The sequence below is a fragment of the Macrotis lagotis genome, chromosome 2 (assembly GCF_037893015.1).
Source record: "Macrotis lagotis isolate mMagLag1 chromosome 2, bilby.v1.9.chrom.fasta, whole genome shotgun sequence".
In the NCBI taxonomy this organism is placed as follows: domain Eukaryota; kingdom Metazoa; phylum Chordata; class Mammalia; order Peramelemorphia; family Peramelidae; genus Macrotis; species Macrotis lagotis.
The window spans coordinates 108,538,450-108,561,879 of NC_133659.1; the positions used below are offsets into that span (position 1 = coordinate 108,538,450).

Here is a 23,430-nt window from a genome sequence, read left to right on the forward strand (position 1 = left end):
TATTAATCTGTCTATATCTATGTATATATGTATCTAACCCTTCATCCATTTGTCTATCTAATCAATATCCATTTATCTATCTTCCCATATATATGTATCCATACATCCACATATTTATCTATATCTATCATGTATGTACATATGTGTTCATCTATCCACATATCTATCTATTCATGTGTGTATGTATACATGTATCCATCTGTCCTTATACATATCTATTTATATCTATGTATCTATACATATGTCTATTTATCTATCTATATCTCCTCCATAGATCTATTTATCTATCTGTGTCTATCCATCTACGTATGTATCTATGTATCCATCCATCTAAGCATATAGCTATTTATGTGTCTATCTTTCCATCTATGTAAGTATGTATCCATTCATCCTTTTGTCCATTTATTCTATCTGTCCATCGTTAGCATACATGCAACCACAAGACAAGAGTTGCTTTGATGTTGACAGCAGCTGCAGATGGTACAGAATAACAGCAGCACCTCCTGGACTTGAGTGAAGCTAAGTGTGTGTGTCTAGATTGAGCTCTTGTCTCTCCTGCACCGGAAAGGAACTGAAACCGGGGCTCTCTCCTCTGTCCGGTTGGGGGAGGAGGAAATGCCAAAGCAGCTCTGGCTACTTTCCTGGTGGGACTGAGCTGGGGTGGAGAAGAACAGTTCTCGTCATAGTCGTCTGCTCCTTCTCTTCCTCCTCCTCCTCCTCATGAGGGGGTGGGGGCTGGGCATCGAGGGCTCCTCCCTGCTGGGAACTGGAGCCTGGGTATTTTCCTATTGCTTTTGCATAACACCAGAGGCCTTGGCTACTGCACACAGCAAGGTCAAGGTCGGCCACAGTCTCTGTTCTCTTCTTTCGATTGGGTGTCAGGGGAGGCTGAGAGAAAACAACCTAGCAGTGGATGATGCCAGAAGAGGAAGGCTTGCCAACTTCTATAAAGCATCCTGGGAAGAACCCACAGGAGGGTTTGTCATTGGGCAGAATGGGTTTGGAAGCTTAAGGCCGGAAGGAAACTTTTAGAGAAGACTTAATCCAACCCCCGCCCCAAATTCAGATAAACAAATGAATGTTCCTAGAGGATTTGACCAAGGTGGCACTGGTCACAACTGGCAGAGCTGCAGTTTGAATACAGACCCTCTGAATCATCTTCCACATGCTTGCCCACACCACTTGTTTAACTCATCCTGGGTGAGCAGATGCAAGAGGCAGGTCCCTTCTCTCCTCTATATCCTTCACCACCCCCCCCCCATCTCCATTCTTAAAGATCTCTGGGAAGGGTTCTCCAAGATCAGCCAGTTCTTCCATAATTTAATGATAATGTTTTGTCCTTCATTCTCGAAGAAGACCATGACATCAGGGGCATGCATATCAGGTACCTGATAGGCATCTGCATTGAATTTGTGTGAGGGGGCGCTGTAAGTTACCAGCCTCACTTTTTCCTCCAGAGACATCTGGGTCCAGTGACCAGATATGAATCAGCATGACTGGAGAGGGCCCTGAATGCAGGGTTAAGTGACTTGCCCAAGGTCACACAGCTAGTCAGTGTCATTTGTCTAAGGATGGATTCAAACTCTGGTCTTCCTGACTTCAAGGCCAGTGCTCTATTTACTGAACCACCTAGGTTGGTGACTTCACCAGTCACATGGCAAGATACCTCACTCCTAACCTGGAGTTATATGACAAAACATATACATATATATATATATATATATATATATATATATATATGTATATATGAATAGCTAACATTTATAAAGTGATTATTTAAGTGCCAGACATTTGATAAATGTTATTTCATTTGCCTCACAACAATCTTAGGAGGTAGATATTATTATCCCCATTTTACATATGAGGAAACTGAGGCAAACAGGCTTTGAGTGACTAGTAAATAGCTGAGTCTAGATTTGAACTCAAGTCTTCCTGGTGCTCTATCCACTGTGCCCTCAGCTGTATTTCTTTACATCTTAGAGGCTGACCAGAGAGATAGGCAGGTGCTTGGTTTAAGTCACTGCTGATGCCTCCCTTCCTAAAAAAAAAATGCAGAAGAATCTAGGTTTCTACACAGGTGACTTGGTATATGTTCAATGACTTTTAGGGAAGACCCAACCTGGAAACAAATGCTGGCAGAAATCAGTCAGGCACATAATAAATATTTATGAAGTGCCTACTACGTGGTGAGTACCCTAGCTCAGGTTCTCATCATTTCTCACTTGGATTTTTGAAATAGCTGATTTCCCTGCTCTCCAATCCCTCTCTTATTTAACACATCTTGGATGGGCAGTTGCAAGAAGCAGGTTTCTTCTCTCCTCCTCACCCTTCACCCCAATTCCTAAAGATCTCTGGGAAAAATTCTCCAAAAAAATCTGAGAACAACTCATACAATAACAAGAAGGCTGTCCAGACAAACAATTTTGAAAACACTTAGGAATTCTAATCAGCCCAATCCCAATTCAAACCCCATTCCAAAAGACTCACACTGCCCTCCTCCTGATAGGGAGCTGATGGGCTCAGAGTGCATAGTGAGATATATTTTGGGGGAACATGGTCAATGAGAAAAGTTGTTTTGCTTAACTATACATATTTACAACAGGAGTGTGTTTGTTTCCTTTCTCAATGGGGAGGGAGGTGGGAAAGACAAGAGTATATTCATTGGAAAATAAAATAAAATTTAATCATGGCAATCTTCATAATGCTTGGTTATGATCATGCTACTTCCTTGATCCAATATCTCCTCATTATTTCATGAATAAATAATCTCCCATTTTCTCAAACTGGCATTCAAAGTCCTTTACAATATAGTAACAACAAATCAATTCTAAGCTCTTCCTAGGTAGAAGACATTGTGCTAATTCTGGACATACAAAAACAAAATAGAAACCAGTCTCTGCCTCCAAGGAACCTTCATTCTATAAGGAATACAGTGTTTACACAAAATAAGTAAATATAATACAGAGTGTCCAAAAACTCTTAGCGCAGTTTGGAACTTATTAAGTGAAGTGCCTGCCCACCCTACTTTAAGCCCCTGTGATGTAAAGAAATTTAGTCAGGGTATGTCTCTCCTGGAGTCAGAAGAGCTCAAATCAAATCTGGTCCCAGATATTTATTTACCAGTTATGTAATCCTGGGCAAATCACTTAACAACTGTTTGCCTCAGTTTTCTCATTTGTAAAATGAGGATAAAATAAATTGAAAAAAATTCAAAACTAAGCTTTAATGTGGTTACTCTGTATTAAGGGATACCCTGTATTATTTGAGAAGGGAGACAGAACTAATAGGTTCAGAAAAGGTTTTTCTAAAGGAGAGAGAAGAGGGCCTAGGGACAGAACTGTAGGGGACACCCCAGGTAGGAAAGGGCAAGGCAGGAAACAGTCTGTGACTGTGAAGATGAGATGGTTGGACAGGTAGCAGCAGAAACAATCAAAAGTGTTACAGATGCTAAGGGAGAAGCCAGGAGGAAGGATGTTAATAGCTTCAACAGCTGAGGAGAGGTCAAGATGGTAGAAGTATTGAGACAAGATCAATACATTTATCCACTGAGAGATTCTGGGCATTCTGAGAGAGAACACTTCCATTGGTGGGGGAGGGCTCTTCCCCATTCCCACTGAAGTCATTCTTGTCTAGGCTCCCCCACCCCATCTAGATCATTGTCATAATTTCCTAACTGCTCTCCTTCCAACCCTTTCCCTTTTCCAATCTGTCCTAATGCAGGGCCTTATTGATTCAAATTTTCACAGTCTGGGGCCAACCTGCAAACTAACCCAACCTAATCCCTTTACTTCCCCCTTCTGGCCAAACTGGACTCTCTCTGCTGATTCTCCATCTCATCCTCTGAAACTGTATTTGAGCCATTTCCCATATCTGAACCATATTTCCTTCTTTTGCTTTCTATTTGCTTCGGAGAGCTCTCATTTTCTTCAAAAGTCATCAGATGTCACTATATCCAGGAAGCCTTCCTTGACATTTATCTCTATCTCTCTTCAAATTTCTTCTCATTCTTTATATTTACCTCAGTTTCCCTTCTATCGAAACTCATAAGATCATAAAACCATCAATTTAGATAGTAAAGGAATTTCAGGGACCATTAATTCAATGAAATAATTTTTAAAAAGCAGGCTTCCTACGTCAGGGGCGATGAATTCAGAGTACAGATGACAAAATAAAGCTAACATTTTCAGAATTCTTTGTGGTTTATAAATATTATCTCATATCAGCCTCATCAGTCTCAGTCCTTTTCAGATTCTTTTTTATTTTCAATTTCAATTTCATTTTTATTTTTAGTTCTTTATTCTCTCCCTCTTTCTACCACCCCCTCACCTATTGAGAAGACAAGAAATGCTTCTCATTTATATATATATATATATAAAATATATATAATATACACATATATCTGTGTATATCTATATCCATGTATATACATACATACACAAACACCCACAGACACATACACATATGTGTGTGTATTTATATACATATGCAAATGGGGCATTTAGATGAGACAATGGATAGAACAATAGACCTGGAATCAGGAAGATCTGAGTTCAAAACCAACCTCAGATACTTACTACCTTGTGACCCTCAGTAAGTCACCTAACCCTGTTTGCCTCAGTTTCTTCATCTGTAAAATAAGCTAGAGAAAGAATGACAAACAACTGCAGTTTCTTTGCCAGCAAAAATCCCAAAGAGTTCACAGAGTCAGACATGACTGAAAAGAACTAAACAGTTTCACGCATATTTCTACATCAACTATGCTCTTAAAAAAAAAAAAGTCCAGATTCCCTGTATGTGTTGTCTCCCCACCTTAGAACCTAAGCTGCTTGAGGGCATTCACTGTCTTGTATTTCTTAACACATTGTAAAAACTTAATAAATACATGTCAGATGACTCAGAACAATAGTTGAGGAAATGGTAGCAGAAAGAGAATAAATGCCTTGTCCAAGATCACACAGTTCATAAACACCTGAGGTTGAATTTGAACTAGTGTGTCCCCTAGACAATTTTTTTGGACAATGTCCAGGTAGGAAAGTTTGTCTTGTTTTTTAATGCAAAAAAAAGGAGATTGGAAGGAAAGAAAAAAGATTTAACTTTTAAAATAATAAATAACATAATCATATATCACTATAATGTATATATTGATATATGTGATAAATATATAAATAAAAGAATAAAAAACAGTATAAGAAAATAAAATTCAAAGCCAAAAAATCTGAGACAGCGATACTAAATGACATTCCTATGAAATATTGATTCTGAATTGTTTGTATACTTGTCCTTCCTCCCTAAGTTAAACTGATCACTCCTTAAAAACTAGTCATGTGAAATATATCTGATTCAAATACTCCTCTACTAAATACTCCCCCTTCCCTGCTCTATTGGTGGGCTGGTAAATATAACAACTGATTGGGGGAGGGAGGAAGAAGGGGAAAGATTGTACACATAACACAAGTTTAATGTACATTAGCATCCATAATTTTCTTAATTCTAGACAATAAACAGAATAACAAGTAAAACACTGATTTGTATTATTTACTGATTTTCTTTTAGATTTTTGCAAGGCAAATGGGGTTAAGTGGCTTGCCCAAGGCCATACAGCTAGGTAATTATTAAGTGTCTGAGGCCCGATTTGAACCCAGGTACTCCTGACTCCAGGGCTGGTGCTTTATCCACTGCGCCACCTAGCCACCTCTATTAACTGATTTCTATGGTGAAAATGCTTCTACTAAGTATCTAACATTCAGATCTCTTCATCATTTAGGGATGACTCCAACACACTCAGCCTTAAGTTCTTTTTTTCTCATCTAATTTTTTTATGGTACTTGGTACCAACTTGTGCACATCTCTCTTGGTACCAACTTGTGCACATCTCTCTTTCAAAAAAATCAATCTTTTCACTGGTACAATGTTGTAACTTAGAAAAATATCTAGTATTTTCAGCTTGTTCTTCCTCTGTCCAATAAGCTGCCAATGGCCCTGACCACTTCCTCCTATCTGTGCCCCTTTTAGTCCTGACCTTCTCTAGAGCCCGTAACTAATTGGTGCCAGTGACCTCAGAGGCACAAAACCAGAGATCCACCTGAGTGGGACCCTTTCTTCCCTTACCTAGCTCCAAGAAACTGCCCTGACCCCAGGAGCTGCCCAGGGAGCCCTCAGTTCTAAGAGCCACAGAAAGATTTCTTGATATCATAACCAAAGTCCTATTTGTAGACCCCTTCCTCCTGCAGTTGTCCAGAGACCATTGTTCCTAAAGGAAACATTTTTTTAATTGCATCCCTTTGGTGTTTAGAGGCAGAGTGGACAAAGGTCTTCAGTAAGACAGGTACAAACCTTTCCTCTTACATTTACTACCTATATTATACAAGGCAAAACATTTTACTTCTCAACCTCAGTTTTCTCTAAAAATGGAGGGGTCAGACTAGATAGCTTTGGAGGTAACCTCCAATTTTTAATCTGTGCTCTTTCTCAATCTGGCTTTGGGGTATTAGTCCCAATCTCCAAACTGCAAGAGTGGTTGGAATGCCCCAGAGTTCTTTCCTTGTTGTCTCTTTCCACCCCCTTCCCAATACTCTTGGATGTCTCCAATTTAGCCTTTCCCTAAACATACAAAGTAAAAGAACCTATTGTTTTCAACAGAGACACAGCTTGGCAGAAAGGAGAGAAAGCTACCTTCAGTTCTCAATGAAGGGATGTGCTGGAACCAACTCCAACCAGTTCCTGACTGTTCCATTTTCAATGTTTATATTTCATAAATCCACAAAAACTATAAATCAGTGTTTCGTTTATTGTTTTGATGATCATTTTTGAAGACAACATTAAAAATGCATATTTAAAAGGTATTATGGATATATTTTTAGAAAGCAATTTAGAAAGTAAAATATTTACAGCACACCCCTGTCCTTAAGGTTCTGGATTCAGGCTGGGGACGTATTCTAGAGATGTGACCCAGGACAAATATCATTGAACTTCTCAGTACCACCCCTTCCCACCCCCAGGCCACTGTCAAAATGAACTTCAGGGATGGGGTTGATCTACTTTGGTACGGAGAACCCCCTAAAATGATTGTCCAAAAGAAAAAAAAATGTTTTCAGCATTGACTAATTTAACTGATTCTCCTGGGAAGACCTTTTAGTTTCAGAAATGCTCTGACATATGGGAGTGCCAATAGAGAACACAGAGTCCCTTAGGAAGGGGCTGCATCAGATGGCTTTCAGACTAAATCTATCATTTATGGAATCGCTGTGGTCAGAACTCACCACTACCTTTGGAGAACTGAGCCTCTCCATATTTAGCTAGGAGGGTCCTTGGAAAAAGATCTATGGCCCAGGGTCTTCCAAAATTGATCTTGGAACCTTTCCTGTTTGGCTGTCCCCTCTAGAAGTTTCACTCTATAGTTCAAGGTCACCTCCCCAACCATGATGAAGCATCAGTGAAATGGAGGTGAGGTTTCTCTTTTATAACTTCTCAGCAATATAACTTACAAATTCCAGTTAACTGTGTAAATATCTGTCTTCTCTCTCCCTCTGCTGGATTGTGAGTTCTAGGAAGACAGAGAGACCATTCTGTATCTGACTGTTCTATCTTCTCAGTAGGGTAAATAAGCATTCGTTATGGGATTTTTAATTTACTTTTGGTATCCTTCTTAGATCTTAACACAATGGTGGGCAACATCCAGTCTTCTATTGTTGGCTTTTAGCTCCCCATCTAAGGGGGCTTTTAGCTCCCCATCCAAGGGAGTGTCAGCATTCAACTTCTCAACCCCAAGAGTCCTGCAACAATTAAGACTGCCCTGACTCTCAGGGCAGGTAGATCTTAAACAAAAGCATAATGATCCTCCAGATGTCTGGAATAAACATCCTCTCCTGAGGCCTGGACAGATATCGTGGGAGGACAAGCAGTAGGAAACCATTCAAACTGTGTGATTCCAGAGACATATCTACCCAAATAGCCCCCAACTACACACAGCCATTCTTTCCCTCTTCCCTTCTATTTAAGTTCCTTAAGATCGGGTTAAAGAACTCTTAACCTAGAAGGAATTTTAATGTGTGCTTGCTGATTGAATGGCTGATTGATAACTTTCATAAAGGAAATTTGATGTGAAAGGGGCAGCATGAGGTATTTGGGAGGTTGTTGGCTCCAGAGAGTTGGAAGACTCAAGGTCCTCTCTCAGTTCTGAGAAGTAAGTAGAGGAGGGCAAACCACCTAAACCTCTTTTCTCAATTTTTTCAGCTTAATAAGGATAGCAATATGTATACTACCTACCACTTCTAAGGTGTGTGTGTGTGTGTGTGTGTGTGTGTGTGTGTGTGTGTGTGTGTGTATGTATGTGTGTGTGTGTGTGTGTGTGTGTGTGTATGGGGGGGAATACCTTGTAAATATTTAAATACAACATGTTATTACAGGGCCCTGGGAAAACTAATAATAGCTAACCTTGGTATATAATACACTGAGGAGCAGCTAGGTGTGGTTCAGTGGATAGAGCACTGGCCCTGAAGTCAGGAGGACCTGAGTTCAAATGTAACCTCAAACACTTAATAAAAGCCTAACTGTGTGACCATGGGAAAATCACTTAACCCCATTGCCTCTTAAATAAATTTTTAAAAAATATTTTGACTTTTTTCAAAGAGTCGGTTAACCTCTAGGGTCTTATTTTAACCAGTTAACAGATCAGTGAAATCAGCCAGTAAAGTTGAACCTGGTTGGGACTAGAAGCCAAATTCCCTTGAATCCCAATCCATATATTCTTTCTTTTAGATATGTTGCTTCCCTAAATTCTCTGATCACTAACTGGTTTTTCTGTATGGAAAGTTAATGGATGGATAACTATCTTTGAGGTTTTAGGGAGGTGAATCGGTCATGTGTGGAATGAATTATAACAAATGAATCAAAGTGGAAATTGTGTTTGGTGTTGTCTTCCCACCAGATGGCAACCCTACACAGCCTAAGCCCACAGCCTCAGACACCATTGTAGAATCAGAGACAGACCAGTCTGACCTGGCCTCCAATGCCTATGCTCCCAGTGGAACCTTCTACTTTGAGATTGGAAAGGATTGGACCTTTGTGTTGTAGTTGGAACAGTGGCATATCGAGGGGAGATTGGGAAAGGCTTCGACTTACACAACTGGAGGTCTTGTTCAACTCCAAACAGATGCCCTTTGATGCTTGTACTTGTTTGATTTTCAAACATTTGATGTGCGTCTATGAAACAAACAACCCCAAAATAAGTCAGTATTCCCCTTACCTCTTCCCTCCTCCCCTTATCCATCCCTCTTCAACACTGCCCTTCTCTTTTGCCCAATTTGGATCCTGGAGAGGTGTCTTCCTCTTCAGAAATTTGATCGAAGTGAATCTTTAAATTAAATTTTACTTTTGAATTATCCATAAATTTTGATAATCTGTTGCTCTCTATTCATTATCCCCTGTCCCCAATCAAGGTTATCTCTACTGGTCTAGGCCTGAAATTGAGCAAATATTTGGCAAACAATTGCCATCTTTAGCCAAGTGGTATCCTAGCATAATGGAGCCTGATGACCTAGAAAACACCCCATCCCACAACCAAGAGGGATGGCAAGCTATTATCTCTCCCTTCTCCATTCCCTATTCTAGTTCCCAATCAACCAATCAACAAGCATTTATTAAATTCTCTCCCAACATGCAAGACTTCTTAATCCTTCAGGGGGTGCCCATTCTTATAGACAGCCATAGACTCTGAAGCTGGAGATCAAATTGAGTTTATCTCCTCAAATCAGACTTGTTCCCTTCATCACCTCTGTCTCTGTGACAACTTGGCCTAGACCAGAAAGTATACTCTATATGCTGGTTCTGGGCAGTATGTGGATCTGGGAATGAGCCATTGACTTCCCAGAATAGAAATAGCAGAACCTTACAGCTAGAAGAAGCTTAGAGCTCATGACAAAGAGGGATGGGAGAGTGGGAATTATACCTTGTTCTGCTGTGTGATGAGGCAGGTCACTTTACCCTGAGCCTCAAGTCTGCCCATGTACATCAGCCAAGAAGTACATCCCAGCCTGACCAGGAGCATGAGGGTAAAAGCTCCCATGATGGCTTTGAGATCTATGAAAGTGAAAAGGAGGAGGTCAGGTTCATGGTGGATATTTTCCACTGAGCCCTTGATTCTCTGGACAACCAACAGGAACAGCCATGATGTTGCATGGAATAGCATTCAAGTTAAGAAAGATGGGCTTGGAGCCAAAGGACCTTAGTTAAAATTCCCAACTCTGCCACTAACTATAAGGGTCACCTTGAGAAAAATCTCTTGACCTCTTTAGTTCTCTTTACATTTTTTTAGGCTTTTTCCAAGGCAAATGGGGTTAAGTGGTTTGCTCAAGGCCACACAGATAGGTCATTATGAAGTGTCTGACACCGGAGTTGAACCCAGGTACTCTTGATTCCAGGGCTGGTGCTTTATCCACTGTGTCACCTAGCTGCCCCGACCTCTTTAGTTCTCAACTGTTTCATCTGAAAGATAAAGGGGCTGAACTACACCAGTTTTAAGATCCATCATAGTTCTATGATCCTATGAACTCTGACTGACCACAGGGTTTTCACAGAGTTTTTCTATCTCTTTTCAAAAAAGACAATTCTTGGTTCCATTGTCCAGAAATAGGAACTGATCCTTGGGACTCTAACACAATGCTATTTATGTCTGGAAATATTGACTTCAATATGGATTAGGTCAGAGGGACTCTTGGGACAAAACACATATTCCCCTGCACCCTATTTTCTCTTCTAGCAACTTTCTTTTTTTCTTGTAATTCCTGATAACTCCCCTAACTACTACCGTGGCTCCCCAACAGAATCAGGTCTCAGTTTTGTCATCATATGCCTAGGACTTATCACAGTGCCTACCTAAAATAGACACTTAATAAATACTTGTTGATTCTTTACTCTCCCTGATCCATCCATCTCCATACTCAATCAGATAGCAATTCTTCCCTTTTTTTTTTACAAGGCAAAAACCCAAGGTCAAACAGCTAGGGAATGATTAAGTGTCTGAGTCAGCATTTGAACTTGAGTCCTCCTGACTCCAGGGCTAGTGCTCTATCCACTATGCCACTTAGCTGCTCAGAGATTAGTTTGTTGTTTTTTGGAGTTTTTTTGAACTTCATTTTCAAAGAAGACCATGACATCAGGGAGGTGATAAGCACATCAATTAGATTTGAGTGAGGGATGGCTATGCTAAGTCACCAGCCTCACTTTCTCCTCCAGTCATTTGGGTTCAGTGGTCAGATATAAATCAGGATGACTGGAGATAGCCGTGGATGCAAGGCAGTCAGGGTTAAGTGACTTGCCCAAGGTCACACAGGTAATATGAGTCAATTGTCCAATTCTTTATTCTACTTCCACAATTTCTTTCCTTTTCTACTCTTTTAACACAATTAAACCTAGTTCAGGCTCCTATCACATCTTTCTAGAACTACTGCAGTAGCCTTGAAATCAGTCTTTACATATAATCTCTTCACCTTCAAAAACTCCAAATGCCAAACTGTTATTCCTAAAGCTTAGGTCTGACCTGCCTGTCAAGAACTTTTGACGATTCCCTCTTGTCTCTAGCATCAAAGAGAAAGGGGGTTCTTCTAGTTTAGCCCTTCATTATCTGGCTCCATTCTACCTTTCCCTGACTGGTTTTTGTCTTTGTATCCCCAGCACCTAGTACAACATACCCAGAAAACACAAAATGCTTATGATCATTCTCTGCATGCTTGAAATTCACTCCCCCCCTCTTCTCCATCTCTGAGAATTTCTAATTTCTTTTAAGATTCAGTTAAAATGCAAACTTCTCCATGAAGTCTTTCCTGATTCTACCCCCATCCCCACCCCCATGCAGCTACTGTCTCACAAGCTTTACTAGCTTTAAAAGCTATTAAATTAATTTAAATTAATATTTAATTAATTTTAAAGTCTCAAAGCTTCATGAAGACTTTTAGGACACCCATTTAAATGTAAGCTTTTTGAGAGTGCTGACTGTTTCACTTTTGCCTTTGTAATCTTGCCTGGTACACTGTAAGCATTTAATAAATGCTTGATTGATTGATGGATTGATTATTGATTGATTTCACCTACCTCCATTATAATTGGGACCACACTGGTCAATAATGGCTCTGTAGAAACAGTTGCAAGGGTGGAGAATAGAATTGATGTGGTCTCAGGCATGCTGGTCATTACTGTCTCCTCTGGAGAAGAGGAATTGATTGTTGTCAGGTTGGTGGGCTCCACTGTGACTAGAGGAATGTCACTGAGGGCAGAGGAGTTTACAGTTCCCGAGGTTAGGGTGACTCCAGAGGTAGATGTGAGATTCTGAGTTTCAGGCTCTGAGGTTTCTTAAATAGATTAAGACATATGGACAAACACACACAGAAAAACCTCTGATTATAATCCTGAAATATAATGCTGATCATAAGGTCAGGGAACATAAGAAATTACATCTGGCAACAATTATTACCTCCCTGCTCTCAACTCTTCTTTTGAAGGGACTATACTGGCCTCAGACCCATTTCAGTACTTTTGCATATAATGTAAAGGATTTCTTGGGATTTTTAAACTACTGTTGACTACCAAGGTTATTTTAAGGTACCAAGGTACCAAGCCCAAAACCCGTGGATCAAAGATGACCATGTATATCCAAACTGGTCTAGATTAGATCTCCACTACAAAACTAAACTGACCACAGTTTGGGGTAAGAGGCCATTTGTACTTAAGTTCTCCTCCTGATCTCCAAGTATGTTGTCTGGCAGAGGAATGTTCAGGGATAGAACAGATTAATGATTCACTTTGGGACATCCTAAATCCTAGCTACATGATCTAAGACAATGATATCAAATTAAAATAGAAATAGGGGCTACTAAGTCATTCATAAAGATCCCTGAAAGACCCACATCAACTTAGAAAATCATATATTAATATTATCTATGTTTTATTGAGGCAGCTAGGACCTGGAGTCGGGAAGCCACTGTGTGACCTTGGGAAGTCACTTGCTCTGTTTGCCTCAGTCTTCTCAATTGTAAAATAGGCACCAACTCATTATTTTTTCTTGTAAAATAACAGTTACCTACTTACAGGGTTCGTGTAAGGATTATAATACAAATGAAATAATATTTATAATGTGTTTAGCTATGTGGCATATAAACAGTTACTCCCTTCCCTCCCTTCCCATGTAGTATTTGTATTTATTTATTTTGTTAAATATTTCCTAATTATATTTTAATTTATTAGATGGTAAGCTCCTTGAGGTCAGGGAATGAGCCTGGAAAGGTACAGAACAGTAAAGACTATAGCTGTCTTCTAAGGGATTTGTTCAAACATTAGAGGGGGTTCCCAACAGGTCAGATGTCCTTACCTGGATTAAGTGTGATTGACTCTGTACTCCCTGGAGCTAGGCTGCTGCTCTGGAAAGTGATCTTGGGGCTAGGACTGAAGTTGGGGGGGTGGCTGGAACTGAGGCTGGGGTTTGTACTAAGGTTGGTATTCCTAGGGATTTCTGTAGTTGTTCTTTTCCATGAAGAAGTGTCAAGAAGGTCATCTTTTGTCATCATTGAATTCATTTCCTCCTGTGTATCATTTTCAGCTACTGCACCTTCTAGGGCTTTGGGGAGAAATCAGAAGTCAGAATCTCTATACTTCAAGAAAGCTGATCAAGTCTTTTGTGGACTAGCAGCATCCTTCCACCAAAACCCTCACCTCCATGCAGAAGACAGGACATAATCATCTCCATTCAATTTCTCTGGGGATTATTTTAAATGCCACCGACTCAATCATCTTACTCCAAAGATTCATAGAAAGTTGTAGGTGAAAGGATAATAGGTTATTAGCTCATAGGATCAGGAATCTAAAACTGGAACCAAGTACACAGGACATCTATTCCAATCCCTTCATTTTACAAATGAGGAAACTGAAGAAAAGGAAGGCCACACAAGTAGTGAGAATCAGAGGCAGTAATTAAATTCAAGCCTTCTAAATCCAGAGCTTTTGCTTTCAAGAGACATAAGAAAATATCTCACCAATTTTCTACACTGAGACAAAACCCAAATTAGTGAACCTCTACCCCTCAGAATATGAACTCTTTCCTTTAAATATTTGATTGATATCCTTTGCTTTTATATCACCAAAATTTCCCTCTGTACTCCCTTCCTCTCTCTCTCCTAGAAGACATTATATAAAAAAGGACTATTCTTAAAAAGAAAAAGATTAAGGAGAATAAAAAAAAATCAGCAAAACTGATCAATACATTGGAAGAAAATCTGAAAATATATGCTCTGTTCCACATCAAGGCTTCCCACCCCTATGAAGGAGTAAGGGAAGGGAAAGGTTGCCTTTTACATCTTTTATTTGGAGTCAATTTACATCCCCCCCCCCCCCCCCCCCCCCCCCCCCCCCCCCCCCCCGCTAAGACTTTGCTACTGTTATCAGTTCCTTGAAGCCTTTCTTTCTCTGATCTTTCCCCACCCCCCATGTTTTCTTCCTTCTTAAATTAACTTGTATTTCCTTATCTGTTTTCTATTCCCCAGTAGAACAAGGGCTCCTTGAGATCAAAGATTTCCCCCCCCCTTTTTTAGAGACAAAGAGTTAAGTGCCTCACTCATAGTAGATGCTTAATTAAGGTTTGAGGAATTGAAATGAATTCAAATTATCTCTGGGCTCATATATTATATACAGTTTTCATAATTCTTTACCTACCTCTTCCCTCTCCAGCTCGAATTTTCTGATCTTTCCTTTTTTTTTTTTTGAACTCTAAATCTATTCTCTTTCCCCTCAGAGCACAGAGAGCCCTAAAGATTCCCATCTCCTACTCCCATGAGCCAGAAATCCCAAAGGGAGCCCTGAGAAAACCTCTGGCAAACACTGATCTATGATCCAGGGTTCTTATCTGGTCTTTGTTCCTAGGCAAACAATTTAATAACTTTTCTATATCTTAGTCATTTTCTAAGAATATTCTGTCCAAGTAGTGAGAAAGAAGAAGGTGTGGTAGTAAGGAGCTCTCAAGGTCTTAAAGGCCAAATGTTAGAGAAACTTGAAGGATTCAAGGCAAATGGAGAATGTCAGAGTCCCAGATCATCTCGTTGAACCTATGCTGTCCTAGCCAATAAGAACAGCACTTGCTGAGATCTGCACCCTGGGAAAACCTTGGGCATACAGAGATCTATGATCCATGAGTTCTTATCTGGTCTTTGTTTCTGGGCAAGTGATTTAATATCTTTTTCTGTACCTTAGTCATTTTTTAAGAATATTCTATCCAGGTAGTGAGAAGGAGGAAAGTGTGGTAGTTCTTAGAGGTCAATGTTAGAGAAACTTGAAGGATTCAAGGGAAATGGGAATCCCTAGAATTTCTGATCATTTTCTTGAATCTGACTCTCTATGCTATCCCAGACAATGAAGACCGAGCACTTGCTGAGATCTGGGCCCATCTCAACACGAATCTCATAGTAATTCTAAGGCTAGAATTAAGTTTTGGAACACCTGCTTAAGAAAGAAACAAAGACAACAACTTTGTTTACAGAGCTTGAGGAAGTCTCTCCTTCCCTGCCCCACCCCAACTGCCCAGGCATAGTTGAGAGAAATAGCTCATTCTGCCTCTCTATAGGTTCTCCCTGAATAAATTAGGGAATCATAGAATATTAGAGCTGAATGGATCTAGTTTAACCCCCTTATTTTACAGATGAAGAAAATGCAATTTGGAAGAGATAAGTGGTTTTCCCATCGCTGAAGCTCTTCTCTTATGTTGGTCAGTCCCTATTCCCTCTACACTATGACAGTTTTCCTTTACAACCCTCCCCCCACCTTCCCCTAAATGGACTTGTTGATATTACCAGCCAGAAATCTGCAATCCTATCTCATTCCTGGACAATTCAGATTTCAAACACACAACCCAGAGAATAAAGACTCCTATGAGCAGCCTACTACTCCCATCTTGGACCCATTTATTATAATGTTAAGTCAGATCCTAGTTGACTCTGATATTAACTGACAATCACAGATATTGATTAATTATAATTATTAGGATGGAAATAATATTTAATAATATTACAGAAAATGCTCCTTTGAAGTTGTCGCCTCTGGAGAAACTATGTTGACAGAGTATCAGCTGGGACCTCTTTAGATGGAAAACTTCAGGTATGGGCTAGGAAATGGCCTGCAAGTCATCTGTTACCTAGAAAAATTGCTTAGCTATATTCTGAGAGATTCACCCACTACCTGGTGGTGGGCCCCCAATTTGTGTGTGCATATGTGCTGTATGTTTAAAGCAGAGCAACTTTTGAATGCCATCTATTACAGGATGGGGAAGTTGTGTCCTATTTTGGATCACAGGATTCAGAGCTAGAAAGGACAAGTTAACCCCCTCATTTTACAGATGAGGAAACTGAGGCCCAGACAAATGAAGTGAATCTTCTAATTCCAAGTCCAGGGTACTTTCTGTGTTGAGAGAAGACCCATACCCCTGGAATCACAACTCTTGAAATATTAAAAGAAATTCCCAAAGGCCATTCATGATACCCATAATCCCTGCTGTGATGTGAGGCTGAGGCTGGTGGATTACTTGAGCTCAGAAGGACTGCATTACAATGGATTGGAGTCAATCTAGGGTTCACAATAAGTATGGTACCAATATAGTGAAATCCAAGGAGCAGGGGACTAATGAGAGATTAACAGACTCAGGCCAGAAACAGGGCAAGTCACTGGGATCAGGCTGATATAATTCCAGCCTGGTCAAATAGGGAAACATCCTCAAAAAAAAAAAAGTACAATAAAAACAGCTACTTTCATTTAGTTGGTGGTTGTTTTATTCTTTTAAAAAATACTCTCATACCTTTAAAAATTTATCCTCATAACAAACCTTTAATTAATTTAAGGAAAGAATATTCTAATTTTATTGATGGAAAAGAAACTGAGGCTTATGGAGGAATGAACTCAACTCAATAAAAAGCTGAGGGTTTTGCCTGCTAGATGATGTTCCATTTCCTTGGAAGAAGTCGTAATGGGATTTGTGCTACCCACTTTAGCCCCTGGAGAATTGGTGGCAAGGGGTCCAGGATGAAACTGAAATCCTTGGGATCTGGTAGTTTTTCTGCCATCCTTTGTGGAGCTGGAGTCAGGGACAGGAAGTACATTTTAAAAAAAAAGGAAACCACTGCTTCCAGATTGGGAGGCAGGTGGTAAATGGTTAACAAAGCCCTTTGCCTCCCCTTCCCATCATCCCAGTCCCTTCCTTCTCTATATAAATCTGGCTAATCTGGTCTAGAAAGTATAAATTTAAAAAGACAATCTTTCTCCCCCCATTCCCACCCCAGTCCCTTCCTGGTTCCTGGGAATCTCTTTTGGCTTGGCCTAGCCTTTTTCTCTTTCTGTAAAGGAAGCTAGACCACGCTGTAGTGATGTCATGCTTTGAACCCCTTCCCCCATGGGGCCTCCTTCATACAGACAAACATTTCTGAACTTTTCCAGATGTTGGGGGGGGGGAGGACAGAGGGAGGGAGGGAGAGAAGGAGAGAGAGAGAAAGGGGGAGAGGGAAAGAGAGAGAGGGGGGAAGGAGAGATAGAGTAAGAGAGTGAGAATGAGAGCAAGGGGGTTGGGAGGAAGAGAGATAGAGAGAGAGAGAGAGAGAGAGAGAGAGAGAGAGAGAGAGAGAGAGACACTGACTTTGGTTGAGTCCAGCTGTGAAGCATCCTTTGGACTCCACCCATCCCATCCCACCCCCATCCACTGGAGTAGTCTATTCCAGGCTTGTAGCAGCTGCTTCCTTCAGCCTCTTCAACCTAATCCTAAAACAAGCAGAAGGAAGAAGCTTTGACTCTAGATCTACTCCCAACCTGAGGGCTCCCACCCTGAGTCTTCCTTTCCACCAGATTGACAATGGATCAAAGAAGGGAGGGAGGAATGAGGGATGAAGCCCTCCCGGGTTTACTTATAAGGAAAGGGTAGGCCATTTAAGAGAATTTGGGAGAAGAAAACAAAACCAAGGGCATGAGTTCTAATCTTAACATAATTTCTACACTTCAATGTCTTTTCAACAAGTCCCCAGATCTCTAAGCCTCCAGTGTCTTTATAGACTATGGAAAGACTTGACCTCTATCTCAATATTCTCAGTAGTCATGACTGATAAATGTAGCAAAATTACTCCATTGATTCTGTTTCCCATTCCCCTATCCATGACTCCACTGAAAACCTGTGATATAGTAGAAAGAATAGTGGAATTAAGAGTCAGGGGGGGCCTGAGTTCAAATTCCCAGCTTCAAACACTTATTAGCTCCATGACTCTGGACAAGTCACTTAACAATGATTGTCTTTTAAAAAAAAAATATATATATATATATGTATGTATTTATATGTATGTATATGGGGTAAAGGACACAGAGGTGGGCTTGAAGCCTAGGTTCAAATTCTGCTTCTGACACCAACAGTGTAGGATCCTTGTCAAGTCACAAACTTGTCAGATAAAGTGTTGACCTGCATTGGTGGAGGAAGTTCCCTCATCCAGGAGTTTCATGGTTCTTGTGCCTTTATCCTTCTGAGCTTCTACCTTCCCTTCTGTAAAACTGGGGAGGGAAGTACTTACTTGTACTGCTTACATCTCAGAGGGTAGTGAGGAAAATTATTATTTTTTTAAAGTTTTTTTTTTTTTGCAAGGCAAATGGGAGTTAAGTGGCTTGCCCAAGGCCACACAGCTAGATAATGATTAAATGTCTGAGGCCGGATTTGAACTCAGGTATTCCTGAATCCAGGGCTGGTGCTCTATCCACTGTGCCACCTAGCCTCCCTAAGGAAAATTATTTGTAAACCTTAACACTCTATAGAAATGAGAGTTTTGATACAGAAGCTATATAGGATAGTTATTAGAGCATTGGGCTTGGAGTTAGGAAGATGCAGGTTTAAATCCTTCCTCTGAGGCTGAGGTAACAAGTATTTCACCTCTCTTAACCTTAGCTTTTCCATTTGTAAAATGGGGATAACAATTCCCATAGATACTCTCTCCCAAGGTTAATTTGAGATTCCCAATGAGATAAGCTATAAGAAAGACTTTGTAAACTATTAAAAGGCTATTAAAAAACTATTAAAATAATTAGTTATTATTATTATCCTCTTCTCTTTTTCTCTTTTTTTCTAGTCTGAAATGTCCTCTTCTCTATGGTGACCTGGAAAAGGGTAAGATGTGGAATCTGTTTTCTTCAGGTCCTTTCTGCAAAGGCAGGTTCCTCCTACAACCATATCTATGCTTTGAGTTCATACCAAGTCCTAGTGCTTTGCTTAAAATGTTCTTTTATTGTATTTCACATATCTTTCTCAACTAAAATGTAAACTCCTTAAGGGATTATATTTTCTTATAATAACTTCACTTGTACAGAAGTCAATCATCTAGTAGCTTCACCCCTGGAACATGCCTCAGACCCAAAGTAGCATGTGGGTAGCCAAAAGTCGTTTCAGAAAGTCTATACACTTTATTTATACAAATTCTCAGGTTAGAGTCCACTGACTCTAACTTTACAAACAATTCTAAGAAGGTTAGCAATCTTGTGTCCAAGCCTATATCAGATAAAGGAACATAATATCTACTTGAACATTTGGAATATTGGAATATTGGATGTTCCATTTTAAAGAGGGCTGTTGACAAAACTAATGAGAATCTTCTGAATCCTCTAAGAGAGTAAAATCAGCATAAAGGAGTCTTGGAAATATACCATAGAAGGAAATTTTAAAGATTTTAGTGAATATCTAACCTGGAAAGACATGATCGCCAGCTTCAATGAAGAGCATGCCATTCCTCCATTCCTTCCTCTCTGATTTTCTTCCTTCTCTATTCCTTTGTGAAGTTTGGCCTAAAATGGCGATTGTCTTATTTCACTTGTGTTGGGAGTAGATTCTGAGTCTAAATTTGTTTCTGTTACTATTCAATCATTTCAGTCATGTCCTACTCTTTGGGACTCCATTTGGGCTTTTCTTCACGAAGATACTGGTGGTTTGCCATTTTTCTCTCTCTGACTCATTTTACAGATGAGGAAACTAAGGCAACATGATTAAGTGACTTGCCCAGGATCACATAGCTACTATTCAAGGCCATATTTGAATTCAAGGTCTTCCTGACTCCAAGCTCTCTATGTATTGCACTATCTAGCTGCCCTAAACTTTCTCCTACTCCCTATTTTAAGATGAGGCAACTATGGTAGGAGGAAACAGCTGCTATAGCTGAAAATAATATCAGAAATTAGACACTGTCTTTGGGCTAGAAGGCAGGATTAGGAGCAATGAGGCAGGTTTAAACTTGAAATAGGAAGGAACTTTTCTAAGAATTGGAACTGTCCAGCAAAGGAATATGCTGCTGTATGAAATAGTTCATTTCCTATCACTGAAGATAATCAAGCAGATACTCCAGGGCCATCAGTCAGGATTTTTGTAGTGAAAAGTTGCTTCCAAATACAAGATTGTATTCTTTTCATATGAATATAATATCACAGATTTATAACTGAAGAGGACTTTAGAGGTCCTTTAGGTGATGTATAATGCACAGACTGTCAGATATGTTGTCAGTAAGATCTGAGTTCAAATCCTAATCCAGAAATATAATAGATGTGTGACCCTGGGCAAAAAAAAATATCATCTGACTTCACACCATTCAGGTTCCTCATCTATAAAATGGAGCTAATAATAGAACCCATCACACAGAATTTTTGAGGACCTAAAAAATATATAAAATGCTTTGTAAACTTAATTAATAGAAATTATGGAAGTTACCATTACTGTTAAGTCTAACTATCCTGATTTTCATATCAGCAACTGAAGGAAGGACTGGAAGACAGGAAGGAATGGAGGAATGGCATGCTCTTCATTGAAGCTGGCGATCATGTCTTTCCAGGTTAGATATTCACTTAAATCTTTAAAATTTCCTCCTATGGTATGTTTCCAAGACTCCTTTATGATGAACTGAAGTTCAAAAAGGTTAAGTGATTTGTGCAAGGTTATGTATCAGCATTTGTATTTGAACCCAGGTCCCCTGGGTCCAGAATTACAGCTCTTTGTCTTATTCTATGAAAGGTAGGAGCTCAACTGTGTTTTATGAACAAAGCAGAATTGCAGGAGCTAAAATGAAAGATGTCCATGAAGACTATTTGTGCCCAATCTGTAGTAGAGCTTTCTAAGATCATATTGAGGTGCAGTGAATAGAGCACGGCCCTGGAGTCAGGAGGTCCTGAGTTCAAATCCAGCCTCAGTCACTTACTAATTACCTAGCTGTGTGACCTTGGGCAAGTCACTTAACCTCATTGCCTTGAAAAAAATCCTAAACCCCCCCCCAAAAAAAACTAAGATCATAGTGGTTTGATCAGCCACAGATGGACATGCTATACCTTGACCCCAACAAAGTGATTTCATTTTGATTCTCTTTGAGAATAAAGGATAACAACCAACCAATTGCATGTGGTCTTCTTATACAAAAGCAGGAGAATGGACAGGATGACCTCCAGTTGATCAACTGGAGAGGCCCACCACTAGAAAATGATTTTTTAAAGTGCCTGGATAAGGCAGACTACTGCCTTCTATTAAGATCTTTCATTTTCCCTGCATCCAGGGCAAGTACATAAGACTAAGGTAGGAATCTGACAGATTAATGCCCCATCCAAATTTGAACTAGGTCCCTTCTACAAACAAGCAGAGTATAATTCCTCTTTATAGAAGACTGACTCTAAGACAACAATGCAAATGACTTATTGAAAAGGGAAATGCACCTGTTGCCCCATCCTCTTTGGCCTCCACTCGGTTCCTACCCATTTAGAATTTCAGGTGCCATTTCTTAACTTCTTTGTCACCTAGATACCCCTGAATCACAGACATCCCTACTTCCACACAATTTCCCCCTGCTTTCCCATGGCTACACACACAGAGCAAAAACTAAAAATTCTGTTGGTCCTTGAGAAGCAAGAAGAAAACAGCAGAATTTCTCTCCTCCAAAAACAGTGACCTTATAGAATGAATCCATTTTCAGTTGGGAAGGAGCTCACTTGGGGTTCTGAGGAAGGAAGTACAATCATTTGGTAACTTTCTATTTTAACTAATCCTTCTTTTTTACATTTATTTTTTCCTAATATATGTAAAGAAAGTTTTCCACATTAATTTATTAAAAATTTTCTCCCTCTCCCACATCACCTTCAAGATAGCAGGTGATATAATATGGGTCAGGGCTATCGAACCTTAGGTTATCTTAAAAAAAATAACTATTCAAGGGTCACACCCACAATAAAAAATACAGTACACTAATATAATAGTTAATTTGTAGTTTGACCTTAGTTAGGTTTAACAAGCTCTATGAAAAATTATGGTGGTGGACCACATCATCAATATGACAAGCATAGGCTCGAAGCATAAAAGCAAACACAAAACAACAAAGCGACAACTCAACAGTATAAAGGTGGGTACATACTGACTAGTCTGCATGATACAGACAGAACATATCCTAAAGATCAATTGAAAAATTCCATATGATATGTTCAGTCTATAACACTGCTTAAAAGCAACAAAGAAAATTAACATCAATGAGATTATTTATTAGTGATGGAATTTAAAAATTGAATACATATTCCATGCAAATTATTTTATTCTTTTGTTTATGAAACTTAAAACCTGCGGGTGGGTCGCATAAAAATTGCACTGTGGGCAGCAGGCTGAACTTTGGACAGCCCTGATATAGGTCATACATATATAATCATGTTTCCATATAAAACAATCATTCTTATCAATGAGATGTCAAGCTTCTAGGCAATCAGTTGACAAAGTGGATACAAAGCTGGACCTTAGAGTCAGGAAGACCTGAGTTCAAATTTAGCCTCAGACACTACCTGGATGTCCCTGGACTAATCACATGAACTATCTGCCTCAGTTTCCTTCTCTTTAAAATAAGGATAAGATAGTGTCCATCTCCTAGGGTTGTGATATGAGCTCAGATCATTCAGGGCCATTTCCAGTCATTCTGATCAATATGTGGCCATTGGATCCAAATGACTTTGGAGGAAAAAATGAGGCTGGTGACTATGCACAACTCTCCCTTACTTAAATTTAACTCACTTGCACATCATAGCAAATGAGATATTTGTAAAGCATGTTGCAAATCTTAAAGCAGAATTGTCTAATTTGCTTCAGATCCATTCTAGGGTCCTGTCCTGTTAGTGGTAGTGTTCACTGGTGGTGTGGGTGGCATTGTGTTCATGAATGGGTACTGAATTCTGGATGTGGGTTTTTGGTTGGGCGCTATGGCCCAGAAAAGCTAAAAGGTTGGGACACCCCTGCACTTTAGAAATCTAGCTATCACTATTACTATTATTATCTGTTGAAGATATTCAAATGCTGTCAAGGACATCTACATTGTTACATCTCTTTCTACATAGCACAAGAGAGAGGTGGGCATTCCTGGGAATGGCAGAAAGTTGCCC

The 23,430-nt window shown here is 39.8% G+C and overlaps 1 protein-coding gene across 1 annotated transcript in view; it reads right to left on the reverse strand.

Moving 5' to 3' along the window:
• CD34 (CD34 molecule) overlaps positions 1 to 23,430 on the reverse strand; it is a 39,439-nt gene that overhangs the window by 9,386 nt on the left and 6,623 nt on the right. The window contains exons 2-4 of the mRNA XM_074222560.1: positions 13,361 to 13,606; positions 12,088 to 12,344; positions 9,121 to 9,201 (exon numbers count right to left, since the gene is read on the reverse strand). Coding sequence (XP_074078661.1) covers positions 9,121 to 9,201; positions 12,088 to 12,344; positions 13,361 to 13,606 — 584 coding nt within the window. The remainder of the gene's footprint in view (positions 1 to 9,120; positions 9,202 to 12,087; positions 12,345 to 13,360; positions 13,607 to 23,430) is intronic.